At 39.1% G+C, this 24,883-nt stretch overlaps 1 protein-coding gene across 2 annotated transcripts in view; it reads right to left on the reverse strand.

Annotated features, from left to right (window-relative positions):
• SPAG16 (sperm associated antigen 16) overlaps positions 1-24,883 on the reverse strand; it is a 290,439-nt gene that overhangs the window by 240,487 nt on the left and 25,069 nt on the right. The window contains exons 8-9 of one of the 2 annotated variants that reach the window (XM_053470842.1): positions 24,766-24,835; positions 22,635-22,774 (exon numbers count right to left, since the gene is read on the reverse strand). In XM_053470842.1, the coding sequence (XP_053326817.1) occupies positions 22,635-22,774; positions 24,766-24,835 (210 nt within the window). Of the gene's footprint in view, positions 1-22,634; positions 22,778-24,765; positions 24,836-24,883 lie in introns of both variants that reach the window. The other variant, XM_053470840.1, reaches the window with a different exon arrangement.

Genomic DNA, 24,883 nt, shown 5'->3' on the forward strand with positions numbered 1-24,883 from the left:
GCCACTATTGAGCCACATGATAGCTGTAATTTGTCTGGAATACTTAACCTGGTGATTAAGTCACTTGGCTCTAGATTAAAAGAGTTAGTGCTTCATGGTTTCACATTTTATTTTGTTTGGATTTTGAAGTGAATTGGCCCTGTTTCAGGTCCCTGGGGTGTAGTAGCTGATCCACAGAGTTTTACATATTATCTATCATGTCCCAAAGATAGAATAACCTTGATGTGTAATCTTCTTCTTGCATTAATCCGAGTAGCATCAACACTTTAATGTTATAATTACTTGTTATTATCATACTACGCATCCATAACTCTTCACAGATTGTTCCTGTGAGAGAACCGAGCTCTTGTGCGTTTTAATTGCTTAACTAGATATCTCAAAAAGACCCACTGAGTGCTACTAAAGATTTGTTCAAAGTTCAGCCAGCCATGTCTTTAAAAAACCCTGAAGCCTAGTAATTGCTGGAGTTGTCTGCATCTCACAGCATGAGACAGCAAACAGACAGAACAGAAAGCGGCGAGCTAGTCTAAGATATGGGTAGCCAATAGGTAGACCTACAACTGTCTCGGTCCTACAACTCCTATGATGATCCAAAGCACTGAAACCAGCTCTCTTCGTTACAACTGCCCTAAGCTAAGAGCATCTGTAAAGACAGAAATCAATGTGCACCTTGTGCTGAGCTTGTCTGTAGCTCCCTATAGATAAAACATTGAACTAAATTTAACACATACTCAGGAGACTCTACAGTCTTGAAGATGCAGCTCAACAGAACATATTGAAACCCATGAATTTTTCAACAATCACCATTGGAACAACCAGTGTGTTTGTGAGCTTGAAGTCCCTGAGATGGACCACAATGAAGGCTTTACAGATATTTGTACCCCAGTACAGATGTATTCATTTAAAAATCCCATGCGATTTGTAATTAAATAATCCGCTGTGATGCAAGGTAGTCCCTTAAATGTGTTCTTAATAATAAAGATGTGTGCCTCTTTGCCCTAATCTCCAAAAATAGAAAAAATCTGTTGTCCAGCCGTCAGTACCACACCAGTTTACCAGTGTTGACATGCTCTTAAAATATTGCCTATCCTCACTTCATACGGGGACCAATGTTTGGTCCCTGAGTGTACATGACAATAGTACAATTAACATGTTTTTTTTGTTTCCTATGGACTACTCATTCTTTATAACATAAAGAACACAGATATAATATAGAACAGACAATTCATTAGCATGTACAAGTTAAGAACCTTTATACAGACAAATGTTAAAGAGGAAGGCAGCTCTTGGGATATGATAATAGAGTATATGAAATATAGTTTGCTTTATTTGTATGTATATATCATTACTTGAAGGCCAGCCAAGAAGCCATCCATTGGTTACAATTCCCACCGCTATGTCCAAAGCAACAAACTGAATAAAACATGACAGAATGCATCATACGTAGTAGGTAATGAGAACCAAATGGATTGTTGGGATTTTTTTCTGCATTTCATGGACTGATGTGATTTCATGATAGTTAGGGTCTAGTTTGGGGTTTCTGAAATACCTTTCCATCACTCTGGCTCCAAGAACTAAATTACACAAGTGACATCTCACCTATAAATAATATTTACCGGGTGCAGTGCATTCTATCAAAGATAACTAAATAACTATATATGGAAAGTAAATGTGATTTTTTTCACAGAAGGCAAGTGTGTATTCTGCACCTGAAGTTAATATTAGCAGAAGTGTCAGTCATGGTGTGGAGATCTATTCTATAAGTCTCCGGAAGTAACAAGTCTGTTGATCCATCTGGACTGAGGCTGTACTACAGGGGAGACCACTGGCATCCCCCACTTTAAGAAAGTGGAGAAAAGGAGCGAGAGTGTCTTGTGATACCTTTAACATAACGCCTAGTATTTATATCGCACCATTCTCCCAGCGAGACCCAAAGCACCTTTAAGCTCTTGGAATTAACCAAATTGGCTGCTAATTGTTACCTAATTGGCTTATTTATCGACCTCGGAAGGATGAAGGGTTGAGTTCACCCTGCTGGTATTTGAACCTGCGACCCAGAGGTTTCAATAGGTTCTAGCAATCAGGGGTATTTACCAATTATAAAGTAATTTATTTATGAGAAGTTAAACATCATATTCTGGCCAAGGCCAACTAGAGTGGCAGGTCCAAGGCAGCAGCAGCCCTTCTGTCGCATAACAGGGAGTCTGATTGCCACTAGTCAATGGGCTGGTTAAAAGGGAGATCACTGATCTTCCCAATCAGCCCATCACAATATCAGTTTTGAGGTTATATCATGAGAAGTTTGCTTGCTATCAGGTACAGGTCATCTCTTGAGGCCAGGCAGTTGGATTGGAGGTGCTGCCAATCACTCCAGAAAATGCCCCCAATGTGTCAGGTACTTGGCTAGTTCACAAGAGAAGCCTCTGCAATGAATGGAGAGCATGGGCATGACTTCTATACATACACCACCATTCAAAAAGTTAAAGAACCATGGGCCTGATGACAAAGAGACATTATTCCTTGGGTGATGTTGCTTAAAGATGTGCCCTAACCAGGTTTGTAAAGCAAACTGCTTTTACATTAGAAGCCACAGATGGGCACCAAGTCCATTGCCCAACTCCCTGCACTCCTCTTCAAATGGCCAGTCCTCACACCTCTGTTTTCCTTTATCAACACATCAAAGCTACCAGATGATAAGGAAGGTGTCTTTTTTCATGGCATTTACATCTTATCTTATTCTGGATACAGGAATAAATAGCAGGTTTCTGATATGCATAAAGCTTAAACCAATACATGCACACTGGAAATATTCTGGAATAATTTATTAGCAATGCCTTGAAATGATTGCTTCTTAAGTGATTTACTTTCGTTTTTCCTCCAGACCACCAATACTATAAAATGAGCTGAACGTTAATGGCATTTTTGTGCCATTATACACGGTTGGGCAGCTTCATAATTGCAGGGGTGGAAACAAAATGTTATCCTGACTTCCTTGATTTGTGATATCTGGAATAGAGCCTTTATAGAAGAATGTGAATATGTAACAATATTTAAAGTAATTGAAATTATGAGAACTTAAAAAACAGTTGCCAGTGAAAAAAAGTGAATGGTTATTACCTAATTTTTTTTACATGCATACAGTCCAGAACCGGCCCAAACTCACTTGATCTGCTGTTATAGCGCAGTTTTGGTGCTGCAGCATGCAGCCAACCAGCTGGCTTTGTCCGTCCGCATGCCACATGAGCATAGAAATGTAACCTGCAGCTTGCCACATCCAGCCATCAGACGCACCTATGGGACATGGCCCCTTATTCTTCCCAGTCCAGCCCTGCCTGGGAGCTTCCCAGGATAAGCTACTCGGAGCGTTCCTTCTTCTTGGAGTGGGAGAGGCGAGGACAGCTCCAGGCAATCTAAAGGTTTGTTGGTGAACATCTTGGTCCTTGGAAGCTTGACCAAATAACCTGTGCGGTTTATTATCAGACATAGTTTGTTATCATATTCCTGGCTTAACCACCCATAAGTGGTTACTGAACTCTTACATTTCAGTTCTAAAGCCCAACCATTTAGATCCAAAATTTAACACAACTTGCTTGGGACCCAATTTTGATTCTCTCACTTTCTGCATAGGCAACATTGCCCTTTAAAGTCAATTTCAACATAGTTCAATGAAGTGTATAGTACATGCAGTGAGAGACTTCTGATGCCACCCAACTGTTCCCACCTTTCTAAGAGCTCAGAATGTTTCCTGAGTGTGGCAGTATTCTACAGCCCCGAAGGTCATATAAATTTGTGTTTGCAAATTAACGTATCAATAAAACACATCATTTTTCTAAATGCCTTACCCAATTGCATAAATACAGTCACAAAAAAGCATGCAAAGCACTGTCCCATAAACACACTGCTTCAAACAAAAGTGTCCAATGAGCAAGGGTCCGTCTCTAGGCTTACCTTCTCATTCTTAAATAGGATGTCCTCTACAAGAGGACATCTGACAAGTATACTGAATAGGGATTACAGTTTTGGTAGAGGTGGCTGAGTTGGCAAGTGCACAGTACAAGCAGAGCTGAGCCCTAGCCTGACCCTATGCTTCTTAATACTGTTATTTTCTGTTTGGGCAACCCTGGTAAGGTTCCCCTACAACAAGAGAGTAGTAGGCCCTGTATAATGGATAGTTCGACCTATAAAAACAACTACAAAATAATTCTAAATAAGTTAAAATGTTCACTAGAAGGCACAATTCCATAGGAGATTTTAGTTGAAGGTGATACCTTTTAATGGCTCAATGTATAATAAAGATTTAGGGTTGGTTCCATGTATTTGGTGCTGTGCACTTGTGTGGTATCTCTCACTTCCCTTTATACACACATTGATTGACTAAGCCATTCTACTATGTAGAAGCTACAGCCAGGGGATAGCAATGCCTTTCAATTGAGGTTTCAGTGCTATGGTGGATCTTAATATGCAAGAAACATCTAGTTTTCAGTATGTGGTATTGCCTATTTCTACATTTTGACTCCAGCATTTTATTCATTTTCACAGGCCTATGTCGAAGATATATGGAACGGAGTAAACAGCCTGATTTCTGCTGTACTCGGAATTTCAATTTCCCTTCGGATGGTTGTCAATAAACACACTGAAATTCGATAGGACAGCAATAGAATAAAGGTTGGAGATTGTTCTGGAATTGTTTTAAAACAATGCCCAAGCAGCAAAATACGAAGATAGATATTGCGAGTGGCTGAGGTCAGAATAAAGACCTTGATATTATATATAAATAAAAAGAAAAAAGTAACAGATGGGGCTGAAAATTGTTTTCCTTTATTTGGTTAAACGTACATTTTCTGAAATGGTAAGAATTTGGCTCCATTTATTTTTCAATAACAGAAATTTTATGCTCACAAAATAATTTGTTACGAAAAAAAAAAAACATTGGCAGGTAAATATAAACATATCTACAGAAGTGCAGTGATACAGAGTTTAATGAAAATGAGTCATTAAGAATGTTGTTTTTGGAGGAAGATAGTTGCTTTTAATTATATGGTAAATCTTACAAGAGCAGCAAGTGTTATTAGGTAATAAGAAAACAAAAATGGTGTCCTTTGCTAGTCTCCATCTGCTAAAAGAACAGCAACTCGGTTAGAACATCTGTTCTGACTACAAGGGTCCATGTACAGCTTAAGGACAGCAGTTGTTGGTTTTTGGTATTGCCATGCAGAGGTTTTGCAAGAATGTTACGAGTATAGGGGAGTGAGCTGGCCACTGTATGGTGCAAGCAGAGCAGAGCCCAAGCCTGACCCCAGGCTTACTACAGTTACTGTTATTTTATGTTTGGGTAATCCTGTTAAAGTTCTACTTCAATAAGAGCATCTGTCATCCCTCTTTTTGGTTTGCAACATTGCACTTTCCTCATCAGTTTAATGGAAGCTGGAGAAGTGAAATCTGTGCACAGATCCTCAACCCACTCATGGTAGTGGCAAGTGGCAGATTTCAAAGGCTGGCAGGCAGCAGAAGAAAGCCTATCAACATTGCCATTGTTATTATAGCTACAGCTGGGCATGTGAGACCCAGCGGCTGGTCCAGGAACAGGACTGGGGTCTCTTACGCGCCACGTCCTGCTACAGGTCTGTCTTGACAAGGCCACGGCATCCAACTGTGGAATAGGCACCACCCGCAGCCTCGCATTAATCCCACACCGGGGACTGTGGCGTGACTCCCCTCCTGACAGTAGGGGACGTGTATAGAAGCCTCCCTGTTGGTTACTGAGCCCTGCTCCCCCTACTTTTTGGTTTCTGGCCTCTGCTCGCATTGTGACTATCCTGACTGTCTCCTGCCCCTTGACCACGGCTTGTTCCTAAACTTCAGCTAACTTGCTGTGCCTGCCTCGTCCTCTAGTTTGTCTGGCTTAGCCCACTTGACATTCTAGGGCTTTCTGCAACGCCCCAGTGCCTTACATTCCTGCCTCATGCTCCTAGCCGTGCCGATATAGTTAGTGTTTTAATGCCTTTGGACAGATCTAATACATTTACCTTTACCAGTTGAATGATGAAGTACCCTGTTGACAAAAGGAGAACAACAACACACTTTGTTTAGATTAGTCACAGCGATTAAGGGCCCATGTCTATCATAACCTTTTTTGATTCAGGAGAGCCACAGGAGTTTTGGTATTCTCATGCAGAGGAGGTCTGACTAGCATGTTAATAATGTTAAAATCATTGATACAGGTGGGCAAGCTGAGTAGTACATTGTACAAGCAGAGCTGCGCTTAAGCCTGGCCCCAGCCTCATTAACACCATTTTCTGTTTTGGGTAAGCCTGGTAAGGCCCTATATAATGCATGATTCAAAAGGGGAAAAAATGAAATTATAAATCTGTGCATGTTCACAACCACATGGAAGACTTTAGCTGAAGGTGATTCTGTTTATTAGGCCAACATGGAGAAAGAGTTTGAGCTCCATACGCTTTTGCGACCTCAGAGGTCTCTTCTTTAGATTAAACAGTGTGATTTTTTTTCTATCTGAAGAAGTGATTTCTTAATTTCCAAAAACATATCTAAAACTATCTTTGCTTAGACCAATTTGGCTTCTCCTCCTCCCCCCTCAATGACTAAGTCCTAGGAGTTAATGCTATCTCATTTGGTTAACGTTTATATGCGACAAGGAAGATGCACATTAGGGGTCCAATAGAGATTCATAAAGTTTCCTACTCTTTATGTTTGACAGATTGTAAATGCTTCTGGTGTTCTACAATATATGTCTTTTCACACTATACTAGGGGATATTGAGTGGCCTGAAAAAAAGGTGCCAATTGAGCATTCAAATTATTGGCCGCAACCCATTTTCAACAGAGGGTTTAAATAATGCAAATCATGGAAATGCTTAGAAATCATTACTATGCAAGTAAAATGTTTTCAAGGATAAAAGGAAAACAGTTGTTAAAACAGCAAAATATTTAGTAAGAACAAACTATTGGCAGGTCTGCTCTGATTTTCAGGACATCTGAAAACAGCACTGCATTGTTTGTGATAAACATGGAACGTCTACTCTGAACACATAATATCTGAGGAAGGGACATAATGTGTACAGAACAAAGTGAAGAACAGCATTTCATGTTCACCAGAAACATCAGGTACCATCATCTTTGAAGCATTTCAATCATTCATAAACCAAAAACTTTCTTATATCAAATAGCATAGTATAGGTGGCATGGCAGATTAAGACAGAGCTGAGTAACTTGCCTTCTACATTCTATTCTGTTATAGTATTTTGTTATTTTACTATTTGACATAAGTAAGCCTTTGGTTTATGAATGATTGAAATGCCTATAAGTCCTAACACATCTATTCAGATCCTGACATGGACCAAGTAGTAGTGAAGGAGTAGTGAAGGAACTTCAGCCAACTCTGCTCAGATTTGCACAGTTCCCTTTTTGACAAGCTAACCTGCGACACAAGCCCGTTCCAGTTTGTCCGGCCATAATATCTATCTGGGTACTATACAAACCCCTATATCTTACGCTCCAATGGATGCGCAAACCTCTATGAATGGCTGTGTGTTACATTAATAATCAGAGACATCCAACAGCATAAAGGATGTCTAATATTCAACAGCAGGGAATCTTGTTTCCTTAGAAACTGCGCAGCTTCTGAAACAGTCAAGTACTAGAGATGTTTATGAGCTCAGAAATTAAATATTTTCTTGTGGGTTTTTCAAGCAGAAATAAAGAATTACTATATTTGACATTGGTGATTAAATACATGATGGTGGATTTGTTCTTTGGTAAATATACCCCACTTAAGACAGACCTCATATTGTTCTAATAACAGAATCTTGCATCCAATTTTTTTTTATTTCTGATCTACGATGACAAAATAAAGGCATTGTTTAGTAAACCTCTTACAGTTCAAGCCTAGGGCAGAGGTATTATAAAAACGAAATGGAATTGTATTTATCCAGGGAAAACTGGTTACTTCGGGATTTAATACTTAGCTTTTTCGCGATGTATCATTGAAGGAACACGGAGGTATGTATGATAAAATAAACACTGATGCCGGTACGTACCTGCTTGTTTAGAAGGTAAATAACCACAATCCACAAACACGTAAAGATAAAGTGCTTTATTCCAGTGGTAGTAGATTAGGTATATTTAATTGAGCATTTATATTGCCGGCCATCTTTCTTTTGTATTGTGTCTCTGTACAGGGCTGGCATCTAGAATGAACACTCTAATATAAAGGAGCTCAAAATCAGCTGCCATCAGAATCTATTACGACCTCCTTCATCTTCCACTGAGGAATCAAATAATGAAATAGAACTCTCACGGAAAAGGCACAGTTGCCTGCTCTAACATTAAGTGGGACTGTAAATCTTTAAATGAAGATTGGGATATTGAAAAGCCGCCAACAGCGAGTACGCTGGATGCCTTGTAGCACAGTGCAAATCAAGAGAGTAAACGTCAAGGCATCAGCAAAATCATTAACATATTTGATATATCCGTTGTTTTTTTAGATGAATTAAAAGTGCAATGTGCTCTTGAACCATAAAAAATAATAGATATAACACAACTACAATATAACTGAAAACGATGCTATATACATTATAACTGGAGAACAGGTCATTAGAGGCAAGTGGACACAACATCTCTTGATCTTACAGCCAGCTATAGTCGAAAATGTGTTTATATCAATGTATAAACATCCAACAAAATAAAAAAAAAAACTTTTGCCAGTGTGGGGACCACTAAAACAGCATTTCCCTTGAATTCAAATAAGTGTTTTATTGTACTTTATGTATTATAAGTGGATAAATTACACGGGTTCCCTCATCTGCATATGTCTGCTTTATATATATAAATATATATAGTTTTGAGCCCGAGAGTTCCACCTACACACAGTAGTTTCAGTCTCCTTTCCTTTAAGCTTAAGGTGCAGTGTTCAAATCGTCTTTCCCACCCATGGTCTTCAGTTCCTCTCACTAGCAGCACTAGGGGATTGTTCAACGTAGAAGAGGTCAAACTTGATCATATCGAAACATCAGTTTCAAGACTGTTGTATCTAATCACAGCCTGAAAGACACATTATCCACATTGGTGAATCTTGTAGCAGGAAGCCAAAGAGTCAATAGTATTATGGCGAACAAAACAAGGACAAAAAAAATGAACTGTTACACATACCCCCCATTTCCCAGCTGCTACAAATAGCATTAGTACATCGTGCAAATTTTAGCTCTCTTGTGCAACTCGAGAGAAATCTCTATCAATATATCAGTCTGACCCTGCCACAAGGGCAGCCCAGAACCAACATTTGAGGCACAATTACTCTGTATGAGGCAACCATCAACCCCAGATGTACTGTATTTGTGGGTTGTTGGGAATTTATCTTCTCCTTCACATGCCTTGCCAGTAAGATCTGGTTGGTATCCTTCTAGGCACAAAAGTGCAAGGAGGTCCATGTCTGGACTCCCCTTTTCCACTTGGGTGTGGCCCCAAGAGATCCCCGAATGGCAAAACATCATACAGAAAAAGTTTAAGATTACTTCACCAAGGCACCTCTTGTGCCTTTACAGAGAAATAAAATCTCCATCCACATATCAGTCTAACCCTGCCACAAGGGCAGATCAGAACCGAAATGCATAATGAGTTAATGTGAAACATTTATTTGTATGGTATTTCATCCTTCGGGTATCTCTTAAGGCCCATCCCAAGTGGAAAGGTGAGTCCAGATGTGGACCTCCTAAAAGGGCCCTACCTAAAAGTAAAAAGTGTTGTCCAAATGTGAAACTATGGCTCTATATGCCTCCTCCCTCGGATTACTTGTGTGGTCCTTCCTGCAAACTTTTGGGTAGACAGGGGAAGAAGGGGGTCACATATCTCTATGGGGAATGTGACCCCAGAAGATGTCTACAGTGGCCCTTAAATGAAAGGGAGCGACTGATGTCCTCAAGGGGATGTGGGAGCCAAAATGTTAACTATAATCCCCACCAAAAAGCTGCTTGTTTAGGCTCCACTGTGGCATTTTCAGTGAATAAAATCAAGCAAGTACCACACATGTATAAGTAAAAAAAAGTCCCATTACAGCCACAGTCTACGTATTGTATTATGAAACTAAACCATTACAAGCCAGCACAGACTGGGAAAGTGATGAAAAACAAAAAAGTGCAAATGAAGGGTCTAAGTGATTCCGGTATGCTTACCAGCCCAATCAACCAGTGAGTGTTCAAGTGTACCCCAAACACAGACCCTCCATGAAGACAACCTTCAAGATGGACCTAACCTGAAGTCTCTAATAATGGGTTCCTCTCCTTCCTACTACTCAGAAGCAATCAGCGAGGCTTCACAGAAACCCACATTTTAGTCACAGGACCCAGAAGGAGCTATAACAGGCTGGCTGGCTGATTTATTGATTTTATACAGATATATTATTTATAATATTATAAATAATTATTATTTGCTCACACAGAAGAAATTTGCCTCACAGTTTATGTTGGTATGACCCTTACAGCTGGGGTCAATCAATATGCTGATTGATTTGTTTTCTTTGCAATGGCACAAATAAGGATAACAATATCTAAAACTATATATCAAGCTAAAAAGCTTTTTTTTTTTGTAACTTGTTTAAGCAGGTTTTAGAATCATTTCCCTAACATGAAAAAAATAGACAAAAAAATATGTAAACTTTAGCATTACTGTACGTTAATGATATTTAATTAGAGAAAATATGCCTGATCCGGTTTTATTAACTATTTATATGTCTATATAATGAAGGGAAAACATTGCAATATATATGGTCCACAGAGATTTGAGTAAATAAGGCTTAATTTTTATCTTAAGATGTTGAGCAGGGGAAAATGATATATCATGAATAATGAATTTCAATAATATATTGTAGGTAGCGGCCATCTTGTCATACATGCTTATTTATTTGAGCAACGCGCGTTGAAATTATCATCTGGAGATTACTGTGTGGGCAGCAATATTTACTGCAGGTTTTAATTACCGCAGACAAAAAGGATTGCAATATGCCCCCTAATTAAAAGTAGGCCAATATTTATAGTTTTTGTTTGGCACGGGAATAACATTTAGCGAAGTTCTATTCATTTATAATAAGAAAATAATATTATAGCCTGCAGATATTATCTTAAACATTTTCCGCCTGATTTCATAGAACCCTGATGAAAAACAACTAATATTTATGCTTTTTTCTTAGTATGAAAGCTGTACGAAGTTAACGTATAGAAACAATGAATTCTCAAAGCTACAGTATAGCTGGTATTAGAGGACTGCATTGGGAAAGTTGCGGGCGCGGGCGGTCTTGCTGGGGTTGCGGGCGGTCAGACACTGTACCCGCGCAGTCCCGCATGGCTGCCTTCTCGCTGCTCCCTTACAGTGTCTCCTCTGATGTGACGTCTCATGATGTGATGTCACTTCCTGTGACTCCGCCTTGTTCCTGGGCGGAGCAAGAGAAGAGATGCTGTGAGGGAGCAACTCGAGGGCAGGCTTTGCGGGACTGCGTGGGAAATCTGCAGTTCAGGTAAGGAGGTGGGCTTAATTGGCCACAAATGTGGCAGGAGCAGGCGGGATTGGCCACAAATGTGGCGGGAGCGGGCGGGAGTGGAACACCCACATTGCGGGAGTGGGCGGGATTGGTCCAAAAATTAGCGGGAGCGGGATTAAAAAAGCAGTTCCGCGCAGGGCTCTAGCTGGTATCTCTATTAAATTGTGTAATGCTGTACCACTGAACTGGGGTTGGCAAACAAGTTGAGATACCAAGAAATATTATTCAAGATATAAGATGTAGGCTTTGCCTACAAGAACATACAATCTAAATGAAGATGGGGTACATAAGACTTCTGGGGAACATTGGAAGTGGATGATGGGCTAAGAGGTAAGTAACAAGTTTTACAAGGCGAATAAAACAAGCAACCTTCAAATTCTGGGTACTTGTGCTCCCCATCATTGGTGAAAATGGTGAAAAGTTGTGGCGGTGGTAGGGCCACAGTAGACACCAGGTCCCTAATCTTTGTCCTCTGGTGCTGCACGCCCTGCACCCCCTTCCCTCCCTTCCTGACTGAAGTCAAGTGAGGTACACCATCTAAAAAGTTAGATACTAAAGTTGAAATTAGTAGTATTTTTTTGAAAGTGATATGTTGCCTGTAGGTGTAAGAATTAGAACCGGTTATGTGACAGCTCCACTTTAATATGCATCGAAAGGTTTCTCAAGTTCTTTGATCAAGTAATAACTATTTAGTGTAGATAAAAAGCACAAATATGTCTTGATTTTTTTACGGAACTGAGCGGTGAGTCAGTAAATACTGGTCTGGGATTATGACTGTTCAGAGCTTTTAAGTAAAAGTGGCCTCTGTTCTACAGCACTATGACTGGCACAGAAAAGCAGGCAGCCTATAATTCCCCTGAATAAAAGTTGACAGAATGCCAAGGATTTTTTAATGCTGCTTGGTGCACTCACACATTTAAAATCCTTGTTTTTCAAGACACCCTAAAAAACATTTTCTTTCTTTAACTAGTACACCTCCAACTACCTATGGCAGACTGAGTGCTTCTTTGTGAAACACTTAATTCTACTCCTTTTCAGTTGACACATTATGTTTAAAGCTAGCACGCCACTGCTACTGTCACTGCTACCGCTACTGCCACTGGTGGAATTGCAAGGTATGTTCCTGAACCCAGCTACTAAAGGATAATGCACAAGAACTCCATTAAAGCGCCCTAAAGGTGACCAAGTGATCACCCTAAAGGTGACCTTTTTAACAGGTCAAGCCAGTTGCACCTCACTGGGCTCTATAGAAATACACAACAGAATCCGGCATAGCCGGCTCCTCACTGACAGCCACAATATAACAATGGTCACTAGGAGCGCTGTTACATTTAAGGGCAGGGCAGCCTCCCCTGCTATACACATTTTCCGAATATATCCAAAAATAATTGGGTGAGGAAAGAGGGACAGATGGATTTGGGTCCAATAAAAACTTTCAATACTACTGTGGACTCCTTGGAAGGTATAATACTTTCATTTTAATGTTTTTCGTCTGTTTACTTAATACATCCTGTAATCATCTGCAGCATACATTCTATTCATAAAAGCTCTTTTAAATGTGGATTTTTTTTAATCACATTTAGACTGTCTCTTTAATAAGTGTTCTTTGTGCAATGCAGTCTTTCTGGGCTGTGTAAGAGGGTATATGGTGGTGACAGACTGCATTAGCGTGGTGCTAGTACTAAGAACAATACTGACATGATAATATAAAGTTAGAAAGGTCAGTCTCTGGCATCGGCTCTGTGAAATCCGGCTGGGTTTCAATGACTGTGGGAAGATGGATTGCTGCTAAAACATTTTGCATTTGCCAGTAGGGCTCCACGAAAAAGCTAAGGGACCTACCTGAATCCCTGCACTACTTAGCAATGTATCGTCGTCCACGCTATAGCAAAGTGGTTTTATTATGTGCACTTCAGTTCCAATGCAAATGCTATTATTCAATAAAATGGCATTGCTGTTAATAACAGACAAACACATTCCCATCGAATTATGCCGTGTATGTGCAATAGCTGTGCTGCTATATTTATAAACACAGATATGTATATGCTGCCGAAAACATAACATTTCAGGGCAATAATAATGTATTGGTCAATAGAATTTATACATCCCATATTTATTTAACAAGAACGTACGCTCTTATCGGTGTCAATAAATGGCACAGACTTGATTCTGTTATGTCCCGTGTGACTTTGAATACTGGCACTCTATTGTTTCAGGGACAAATTATAACTAACGTGTCATATCCACGGTCGTTCATTTGGTGATCCCTTAATCTCTTGTGATCACAGTGAATGTCTAATAAACAGTATTTGAGACGGGGAAAATTAGCTGGTATAAATCAGAAACATTAGTGCATGTACTAAGATGTTGGAATGGCTTTCATTTTCCAGCACAACTTTCTTTTGTTTTAGTTTATTACTTTGTTTACCATTTTTCCTGATGTGAAAATTGAATCAGTCATTGGTCACAGCTTAGATTCAGGAAAGCCCATGCATGTCAAGGAACAATCTCTCTCCACCGACATATGTGATCCTGTTCATAAGGGCAGTCCAAAACTGAAACTTGAGGCAAAGTTCCCCTGCATGAAGGAACCAACAAACCTCAGATGTACATTTCGGCTTTCATTGGCCTCCTCAGTGGGGTACGTCTGAGGTTGTTGGTTCCCTTGTGCAGGGGGAATTGGCCTCACAATTTGGTTCTGGACTAGCCTCGTGACAGGATCATGATCTGTCAATGGAGATTTTGCATCTGAGATGTTCCCAAGCTGGGATGCACTATAGGACAGGCTGTTAAGCAGCTGACTATTCTCAGTGATCTTATCTCAAGCTTTTCATTGTATCCAGGCCTTTATGTAGTACAGGGATACATTGTCTACCCCCCCATACACATCACTGTGCGGCACCCCCCAAAATCTTTGAGGTTATAACCACTACATGAAGTGAAGTAACATAGTATACACATCAACTACATAGTCTACTCTTTTTTTCACGGTATGAGGACCATCTATTTCCAAATAGATGTTTTTGTCTATAAGATATCGTAAATGTTCAAGTATAATTTTCATAAGCTGTGAGATAAGTGTCTGAGGAAAAGCTTTTCTGTGACAATCCGATAGATGTACGCACGCATATTTCATTTTTGCCATTAGTAAGTTACAACACTGCAATAACTTGCTTTGATTGTATCATTTTGGCTTTATTGATCATCCTGGCCTGTACAGAGACAACAAGCGACTTCAACGTCCGTAAGCATTTGAGTAGCTTTTGAGTTGATTTGAGTGCTTACAAGTTGCAGTTAAGTTCAGATAAGTTGGAAGGGCCATATAACGTGGGTCCAATACCCTTGGAGAGGGTGTATCAAAAAAAATTACAAAACAAAAAAAGACTATGAACACATGAAGAAAATATCTCCAATACAGGTCAAACCATACTGGATTAATAAATGGCCATGTGCTATGTGCTTAATTGAGTTGATATTAAGTTAGGTTGCTTGTGGACAAACAATTAAGTCTTGTACAGACAAATTTAGCATCCTTCCGAAGTCCTATGAGGACCAAGGGAAGCATCCTCAAGCTCTTAAAGGGTAAAATAGTAGTGAGACTATAAGCAATCTGCAAATTACACGCAATTTGTCAACTATTTAGGACACCGCATTTTATGACTGTTTATTCATATAAGATTTCTAAAACTAATAGCAGTTAAAATGCTGTGCTTGGAACAAGGAGGGACATCGGCAGATGTGTCCTTACTGTGCGCCAAGCAAAACGAATCTGTTTAACGGCATTAAGCTGTAAAGAGATGCTTTACTTCATGGGGCATGCTATTTTGTTTCCTAAAGCTTCTATTAATTTTATAAATATCCCAAATCTGAGGGGGGAGGGAGGAGTTTAATGCAATAACAGGAGAGCTCAGAAAACCTTTTATTAGATACTAGATCTTGCTTAGCTTGCTAATAAAATCTATAAAATCCCCGGCACAAGTTGGGGTTGGATAAATCTTTGTAATTTGGTTTTATGGCTTGACAGATTTTCTCCTTTTTCTTTCCTTTTTATAAAAAATAAACATAAAGATAATATGCAATAGACAGTAAAAGTCGGATTAATTAAAAAAAAGAGCCATTGTGAAAATGCTTTTAATCCAGACGCTTCTGTGATTACCAAACTGCCCTGATCAGAGACTAAGCCTACAGCTTGACAATAAATTCAGAGTAACATCTGTTCACACCATCTTCGTCCTGCTTTTACCTACAAATACGTGTGCTATTTATGGCTCTGCAGGTATACCTATAAAACATACCACTTTTATATTTCTACATTTTACAGTCGAGTACACAAAACAAACCCATTCAATGGTGTTTATAGAATAGACTGTAAGCTCCTTTGAGCAGGGCCTTCCTCACCTGTTGTTTCTGTCAAATTATGTTATATATTACTTGTTATGTCCTGCCTACCCATTGTACAATGTGCATACCTGGTAACTCTCTGGGTCACTTTCCTCTTTCTACCCCTGCCTATTGAAGATTATCTGGGTGTAACACCATACACAGCAGCCCCACCTCTACAGACAGCTAGCCCAACTCGCTCAAGAAGCTACTCCTTTAAAAGAGGGAGAGCTCCAGGTGGCCTACCTTAAAACATATTGTGACACCTTACCATTACGCCAACAGTGACTTATATGACTCATCCAACCATGTCTTTATGGACCTTGCTTTTTGCACTGTGGCACAGTCATGATAGAATAGAATAGGGCCTTCCCCAAACGGTTCCCACAATGTTGGAAGCATAGCATTGTCCAAAATGTCTTAATATGCTGAAGGGGACACGACAAGACATTTTGGACAATGCTATGCTTCCAACTTTGTAGGAACAGTTTGGGGAAGGCCTTTTTCTATTCCAGCATGATTGTGCCCCAGCGCACAAAGCAAGGTCCATAAACACATGGTTGGATGAGTCATGTGAGAGGCATAATGGTATGGAATCCCAATACTTCTGTCCATATAGTATATGATCAGCTGCCGGAGATCAATGAAATGATTACCTTTTGTTAGTTTTCCAGTGGCCCTGCATGTGATTGGCTTTAGGAACTAAGCGTGGAATAGAAAGGATTGGCTGCTGGTCAGTATCAACTCACCTCCGTCAGGCATCTCTGACAGTGCTCGCTTTCCCTTGCGACAAATGTACTTGTGTTAAATTATTATTATTATTATGTATTGTTTTATATAGCATAAGTGCCAGCTTGACTAGTCTGATCATGCTGTTCTGAATGAGTTAAATAATTCTTTCTGTGAGCCCCTATACGCAAGCAACCGTGTATTAATTTGAGGGGTGCAACAAAAATAAATCTAAAATCTTGAATCTAAAATGACATTTAAATTTCCAAAGTGATTTCCTTTTTGAATCTATGTTCCACTAAAAAGGTACTGTGTGAGCTGGCGAAGAAACATGCCTGCTCAGTAAAATTTCGTACTTGGTATCCCCCATCAATCATAATGACACGTCTTTACAGCTTCCACTCCTTCTTTTCTTCCCAAGAAAATTACGCTGAAGTGTGTTATTTTCAATAAGCTCTGATAGAATCACTCTTATATTGCTACTTTTTGTAAGAAATAAATTGTCCACGCTCTAAATGGATTGCACCTGGCACACTCTGCATTGAAATATTTTGTGAATACCCAAAGCAGGTGCTGTGGTCTTACTGAAAGTGAGCGGTAAGGAAGCATTAACATGTTCGTGTAGGAGCTTATTTCATTCTGTGCTAGCAGATAAGTGTGTGGTTTACACAAAGAGGAAGCAAGTGGATCAAAGAGATTTCAAGTGTATCCGTCAAAATACGAAAAGAAAAATCAATAATATAAATGCAAGGGGTATAGACTATTTAGCCGGAAAAGATAAACGCAACCAACAGGAAGCAGCATGGTCATGGGCCTTCAAGACAAACATTCTGGCACAGAGGCTGGACCAATGCATCAATATCAGGAATAATCATTTGGGGGGTATTGATCCAACACTATTCAGGGCAAATTAAGCCCAATTCAGAACTTGCAAAAGTTTCCCATAACCCTGGACCCAGGGAGAATTAAAGTAAGGTCCACTGAAAGCCTGTCCCAGCTGGGAAACATGTTGGGACTTCAGCCAGCAGGGAAGATAAGCTTGGTCATGCTTTGTCAATATTATCGTTTACTATTTATAACCGGTGATGATACCAGGCTAGGTTAGTAAACTTAACCTTATCTGAACTGACAACGGGAAACATGCCTACTCTGGGAACCACATGAAAAGCATGCCTGGGATCCTCCATGGGCTTGTTAAGCAAAGTCCTTCTGACTGAAACAAAAACAAACTACAAGGAGGGAGCTGTGATCAATGGATACCCGTACGATTTTATCGGCTTTTAAGAAGTTATTCTTATAAATGTGGGGTCTTTTTTGCATTTTAATTGTTACATTTTGCTACATTTTGTCATAATAACAATAATAGTAATAGTTTATTGGGCTTGGTGGTTTTCAGGTTTTTGTTTTACCATAAATAGCATGTCATTGTGGGACACATTGCAGGAAGTTAAACTGGGCCAATATTAGTTAAAGGAAGTCTTCAGGTGGTCACACAGAAGACCACAAAATCAACACATAAAGAAATTCACAGGATTTCAAAATATCTAACAAGAATAAATGTGGTTTGTAAGACCTCTGCATTAGAGGTACAGTGGGAGGATAGGTTCGGACCTCCAGAATATATATATATATATATTGTTAACACATACGACTATTAAAGATAACAATCTAAGTAAATTCCTTTCTAGTGTTTTCTTTAGCTTTTTTACAAGTATGTGTGTCTTGGTAGCCAATCATATTTTCACTTTCCGCCCAATATCTGACACATAAATGAATTTTCAGAACATAATTATATTGTTTGGTTTGGTACATATAATTAGTTGCAAAGCAAATAGATTTTGTTTTATGCATCAAGTTCTTTTCCAAATCATTTCACACAAAATGGGAAATACAACTGAATTTCTACAATAATATTTACTGTTTGTATGCAGAGGGTAGTCTAAGTTGGTTTCCAGCAGATGTACGGACATGCTTGGACTTATATATTGCCAAAGTTGACTTTGACAGAATTGCGTATTGATTATCTTAAAAAGATTACCATCTATTCATAACGGTTACAAAGCCTAATACGCTCAGCTCCAAGATTTGTAAACCTGCTTGATAATTGGGTAATTAATCCTGTAGTGATCTTTAACAACCACGTGCAAGACACCAAATTATGTTTCCATTCTCGTTTATTGGATTCCTTATGAGACACAACGCAAGAAGTATTGACCTAGCTGGTGTCTTGCTTACATTTTTCCTTTGTCGTTTTCCTTTGTTTTAGGGGAAGGAGGCTGTAATCCCAATGATAAATTTCATGGTTATACTGTAAAGTTGGTATTTTTAATATCCTGAGGTATGCCTTTAACATCAAGCCGATACAGAAATGTACTAAATGTTATGAGAATCTGATCATTTCTTTTCCAATGACACAACGCTGCAGACAAAGGGTTGTTACAGAATCACTCATAATACAATGGGGTTCTATATATGTTAGTTACAGACATTAAAAGTTATATGATACACGGGTGTAACAATACATATTTGGCAAACTATATATAACTGAGTCAACTCTGATTCTGGCCCCATTTCTTATACAAAACTGCTCTTATAAAACTTAATTCACAAACCTGCCCTGCATACCAGCCATTCCCTCAAACGTAGTCGTTCTCCATTGATAGTGTTAGGTACTCATCCACCTTTCTTTCGTAATACATCTAAGCCTCCGGCCCTCTAGTTTTAGATTATGGCCTCTTGCTCTCACAAGCAGTATTTTTGGGTGTTTTCTGATGATACTTGCATAACATTTAGAACAGTATGTAGGTGTTCCCACAATCTGGATCCATGCATTAACACAATCATAGCTAAAGTGGGCCACACCAGATTTTGCTCATTGCTATACATAGCTTCTGCAGATATTTGATTATTGCATACACCCCAACAAGAGTCAGGAACCGGGCTGCTACACAAGATCGGGGGCTTCTACTTTTCAGTTCATGGATGACATGTATTTCAACCCATACGCACCGTTTAAAACTGCCCGAGCAGCAAGAATCTGGCTTTTACGTCTCTCTCACTCATAATGTTTAAAAAAAGCTGCTCACAAGGCCCTTTAAGAGAGACTCTTGAAGAAATCATCTTGATAGTGTAGCTATTGCCTTACTTTCTACCTATTTACAACACAGAAATAAAAGATCTGACTCGTGACAGGCCGCTAAAAGAAAAAATATCTAGATTACAGTAATTAAAAAAAAAATTCTCCATAACCTAATTTAAGCGTTATAATTCTCAACTGTTTGTAAGTATCTGCGAACAGACCATAATCACTCCAATTACATTTAGAAGCCAGTGCTGCTTGGGAGTGACAGTGAATCACTGTAATGAGCCTATTAGCACATTTCTAAATCATTAATTATTGATTTATTTGTAATTATCCCTTCAAATAGTCTCCCTTAGTACTCTCATAGAAAGAGGATGTAGATTCATTTAGTCAAAAAATAATTTGTAAGACCTTTTATATCATCCATAGAGTATTCCAAACACAATCTATTTTATTTAGCTGGCTGTCCATTTGATTACAGAAAGACATTTCTGTATCTACACATGTTTAATACTGTCCCTTAATGAATCTAATGTTACAGAGACATGCATCTGAAATTAAAATGGTAATAATACTATATTGGAAATTATGGCCCATAAACAACAATTCTCTGTGATCAAGCAATCATTCTTCAGCAGAACCAGAAAGCAATTTCCAGATATTAAGATGTTCGTTTATTTCAGTAAAAGTAAAAAAAAAAAGAAAAAAAAGGACCTTGAACTGGAAATATCCCATTTTTCAAAATAAAGTGACTATAATAAAGAAAATGCAATAAAATAGTAAAACATCAAATATCAAAAAGAAATTCCATTATCAGGCCAGGATATGAATGAATGAATGAATGTTCGGTGGGAAAATGGAATCTCACAGCATTGACTTTTATTAAGAAGACATGTTACGTAAATGTAAAAAAAAAATCATTAGCAGTCACTTTGTGGCTTTATTAGATATTTCAATAAGAAGAAGGGGATAGAAAAAGGAAAAAATAATTTCCAGTGAGAGAACTTCCAGAGGCTCTTAAAATCTCATGGCAGGGCGCTCTATCAATAGCGAGCTGCACTCTTAATGAAATGCCAGAAAATGAAGAGTTCGACTGCCCTTGAAGAAAACCTGATGTCTCAGCTATTGGTCACAAAGTTTTTTGTCAGCTACAATACATATCAATTTTAGATCTAGTTTATATGAGTTGGTAACAAGTCAACTCTTCTCTTTGGCTTATCCGGTGTTTGCAAGGTGGACCATCTTGTGTGCACTATGTCACATCAGATGTGAGACCATCTCCAACCAATGGCTGGACAGACGGAGAAAGAACTCCACCAAGGTTTACTATCTGAATGTACAGCTAACTGTAATACTTGGCATAGTTCAATGCTGGGGGGACACTGTAGTCATTAAAAGACACCACTAAGGGGTACCAAAGGTGGTCAGTAGAAGGACTCCAATTTACCAGGCTTTACTCCATATCAAATTACTAAATTTCAAACAAAAAACAACTCATTGACGTAGTAAATATGGCATTATACTCAGGACATTGACCTGTAAACAATGGAGAATTCAGAAACCGATTGTCTGTTAATGGTGAGGTATGTATGAGAGGAAAAACATGATCATCCCTCAATCGCTTAACACCTCTTTAATGATTCTATATACCTTAACCTATTTTTTGTGACGTCAGGATGCATCCAAATTGAAGGCTGTGACCTAGATTGTGACATTCCACATTTGGTCCGTCTCCAGATATATTTGGTATACCTTAACATAACATAAAATCCTAATTTTTGTCAACTATGCAAAATTGAGTGCAATAACCAATCTAGCTGAAATGTGTACCTAAATAAATACACTGAACAGACAATCAGTATCACTATTAGGAGAACATCATGAATTACAGGCATTCAAAGGCAGCAAAAGTTCAAACTTGTTTTGAAATATAACATTATGACTAAACCTACTTTAACATTTATTGGTAAAAGTATTAACAGGAAATGTTCAGCCTTCCAGAAACATGAAGAGGACGGGAGTTTCCATGAGGCAGAAACAGCAGGATCAAAGAAGCAAGGAAATGCTTCGGCTTCATCCATCATCATAGCAGTGGCCACAAATAAATAAATCTACAAAGAGCTCAGTCTAGCTTTTCACATTGTGATGTCCATCACTCAGTCATTCAAGGTCATTCAGTTTGCTCCTCTGCCACAAGAAAAAATACCGCCAACATCAGATATGAGGACACGCTACAAACGCAAAGAAACGCAATCAGTGGATGGGGCGATGGGGAAAAGTCTGTATGGAATAATGATACAATCTTATTAAATTCTTAGAACTGTCTTATTAAAATCTTTCCTCACCTCGTTAGCACTGCGGCAAGTGTTTGTAAAGTACCTGACATATAACTTTCGCCAACGTCTCAGATTGAACGCCTTCTGTACTCATCGTAAACTATTCAACTAATCCTACAGAATTTTACCCCTACACATTAAACTGTTTAAAGTTTTAAAATGCGCTTTACACAGCTGGAATTTTTATGGGATTCACAATGTGGCTCCAGATTGTGCTTATATGGCAAACAGAACAATTGTACATAGTAGGTATTTATGTAGGTGAATGACTTTGGTCAGGTAACCAGGGGTAGCTCACAGAGTAATCACACGCTAACCAAACAGATTAATACCTATAAACAGAGCTGTGGATTCGGATGTTATGAACCGGTCTTCTTACTTTAGGTAACCTTCCATTTAGTATGTATGTGTAAAGTTAAATTTGTTCTCTACCATATTAACACGTATTCAATACTGGTAGGGAACCGATATAGGATTTGTAGTTCTCATAAGCTTACCACTTTGCACTCAATGCGTTTAATGGATATTGAAGATAAGATTATTACTTCTGAGCTTCTTACCTTTGGGTGTCTCTTTCCGACCTGTTTGTTTGGATCCTTGTCTGGGTTATAAGGAGCTACTCCTTCTTGTAGAAGCTCCTTCTCTCGAGCCTCCTGAATGGCCTTTTGGGTTGGGCCGCATCCCTTTTTATTTTTAGCATCTTCTAAAAGACAAAAGAAAATGATTGATACACGTTGCATGAAGGTAGGAAGAACCGCACATCTCAGTCTAACCTGCATATATGTAATGGAGAGCCAGCTACTTGCAAGGTAAGTGAGCAGAAGGCCACCAAAGGCAATGGGAGACCAATATGTAAATATGCTTCCGGCTACAGTAGGAAAATCTCACGGATTTAACTATACACTGTACAGGAACAAGCGGGCTGATCTACAGTAGAAGCTCCCAGCGGTGGATCCTTAATAATACAGAACAAAGTGCGAGGGCTAAATTATTTTATGTAGCACAAGTCACCTGCACCTCTTTGTCTAGGAAATGAACCCCGATAAACACTCTATATGAAAACATTCATTACAGTTGCTTTTTTACAGTTTATTTGTAAGCCATTCTCAGATTGTGATTTTTAGCATTTAAAAGAAAACAAAAGAAAAATGTTTCAAAGATCATGTTGAGATCATAGCATACAGTTTCCCAGATCTACCACATTAATAATAATAATAATAATAATGTTTTAACAGAGACAATTCATCTAACTCAGTAAAAAATCGGCTTTTTTTGGTGCATTGCAGGCAAGCAAGAAAGAGGCCCACATAGGAAATTCTGCGTCATACACTGCAGTCCCATTTATTAACCGGCAGGGTGAGGATTTGGGGCTCTTGAAAAAATACAGATGCATTTATTCATTTCCACCACTAGTAACTTTTATGTTAAATCAATTGAGCTGTGTCGTTCTGGACTAAGCAACTGTTTGTGAGTGAAACGCGTGGCTGGCAAATATAGGATTAATAAGAAAACGTGCAGAAAAGCTTGAGGCGTTTATGAATGAAATTTAATTTGTGGAGCATGCCTTGGTCTCTGTATGAAAGGAAGAGCATTAAAGGAACGCAAAGCGTGACTCCGTCAGACTAGGACTTACGCAGCAGTAGGGCGCGGATAAATGTCTGCACTGTGAAAATGGAGAGAATTCTTACTGCTTTGGTAAACAGGCAAGAAAAATGGAACAACAAGGGGCTGCAGATAAGAGAATTTAACGTGACTACACATAGAACTTCTCTAATGCAGAGGACGCACTTTTTAAGTGAGCCAAACCAAATGACTGCTAGGGCACGTCCTCTTAAAATGAATGGACATCTATTTTTTGGGTAAGATGGATCTTAAATAATAGCTGCGTATTCCCGCGGCACACTCGGGTGTATTGGCTCCGAAGATGCTTTTGAAACCCAAAGCCGTTACAGAGATGCTAAGTGTCCATTATAATCCCGTGACGGCGATGTGATTTGTATGATTAAGCTTCCAGCCTGCCTGTGTAGGAAAGCCATCGTAAGCAGCCTCTATAAACAAACTAACAGTCTTTGTCACATTTAAAACACCCAGATGTTCCGATAAGTGTGCTTAGCTTTCAGATGTAGCTGTAAAATAAAACCCGGCGTGTTTTGTTGTTTTGTGACAGCTAAGCGCCGCAATGGCCTTGAAGTGGGGAAACTTGTGCAAATGCCGTCTTGGCAGGAGATTTTGTTTGTTCCACATTCAAAAACACAAGAGCGATCTTATTTTCAGTTCCGAACGCTGGTTCGTTGTTTTATCTGCGTACGTGGACAGCGTGCTGTTTGGAGAGGAACACAATGGACGATTGGCAGGCATTCAGTGAGATGATTTCCAATGTGCCATGTGTTAGACATATGGACATGAAAGATGCCTAAAGCCCATAGCTACAACAATGATGCCTTTTCCAACGCACACGGGCGCATCAAAACGCCAGACGCTTCCCGAACACATCCACAACAGCTTTGCTACTCGTTACGCAGCATGAAAAAACTGACACAAATTGGTGCATCAAATGCTAATTTTCCACTGTACAAACTAAAAAGGAAGGATGAATGGAAAGTTTAAAGTATTTAACAAACTGGCTTTTCAATTTCACGGGCTATGTTTTGCAAAAGTACACGGTTTTCCGTAAAATAAATAAACCAGTACCTTTCTTTGCAGCATTCTCCACTTTGTGTCCGGAATCCACATTTTTTAAGGTAGCGTACAGGCCAGTCACCTTCAGGAAAGTAATAAAATATTCAGTAAAATAAAAAAACATGAATTT

This window comes from Spea bombifrons, chromosome 7 (assembly GCF_027358695.1).
Source record: "Spea bombifrons isolate aSpeBom1 chromosome 7, aSpeBom1.2.pri, whole genome shotgun sequence".
Taxonomy (NCBI): domain Eukaryota; kingdom Metazoa; phylum Chordata; class Amphibia; order Anura; family Pelobatidae; genus Spea; species Spea bombifrons.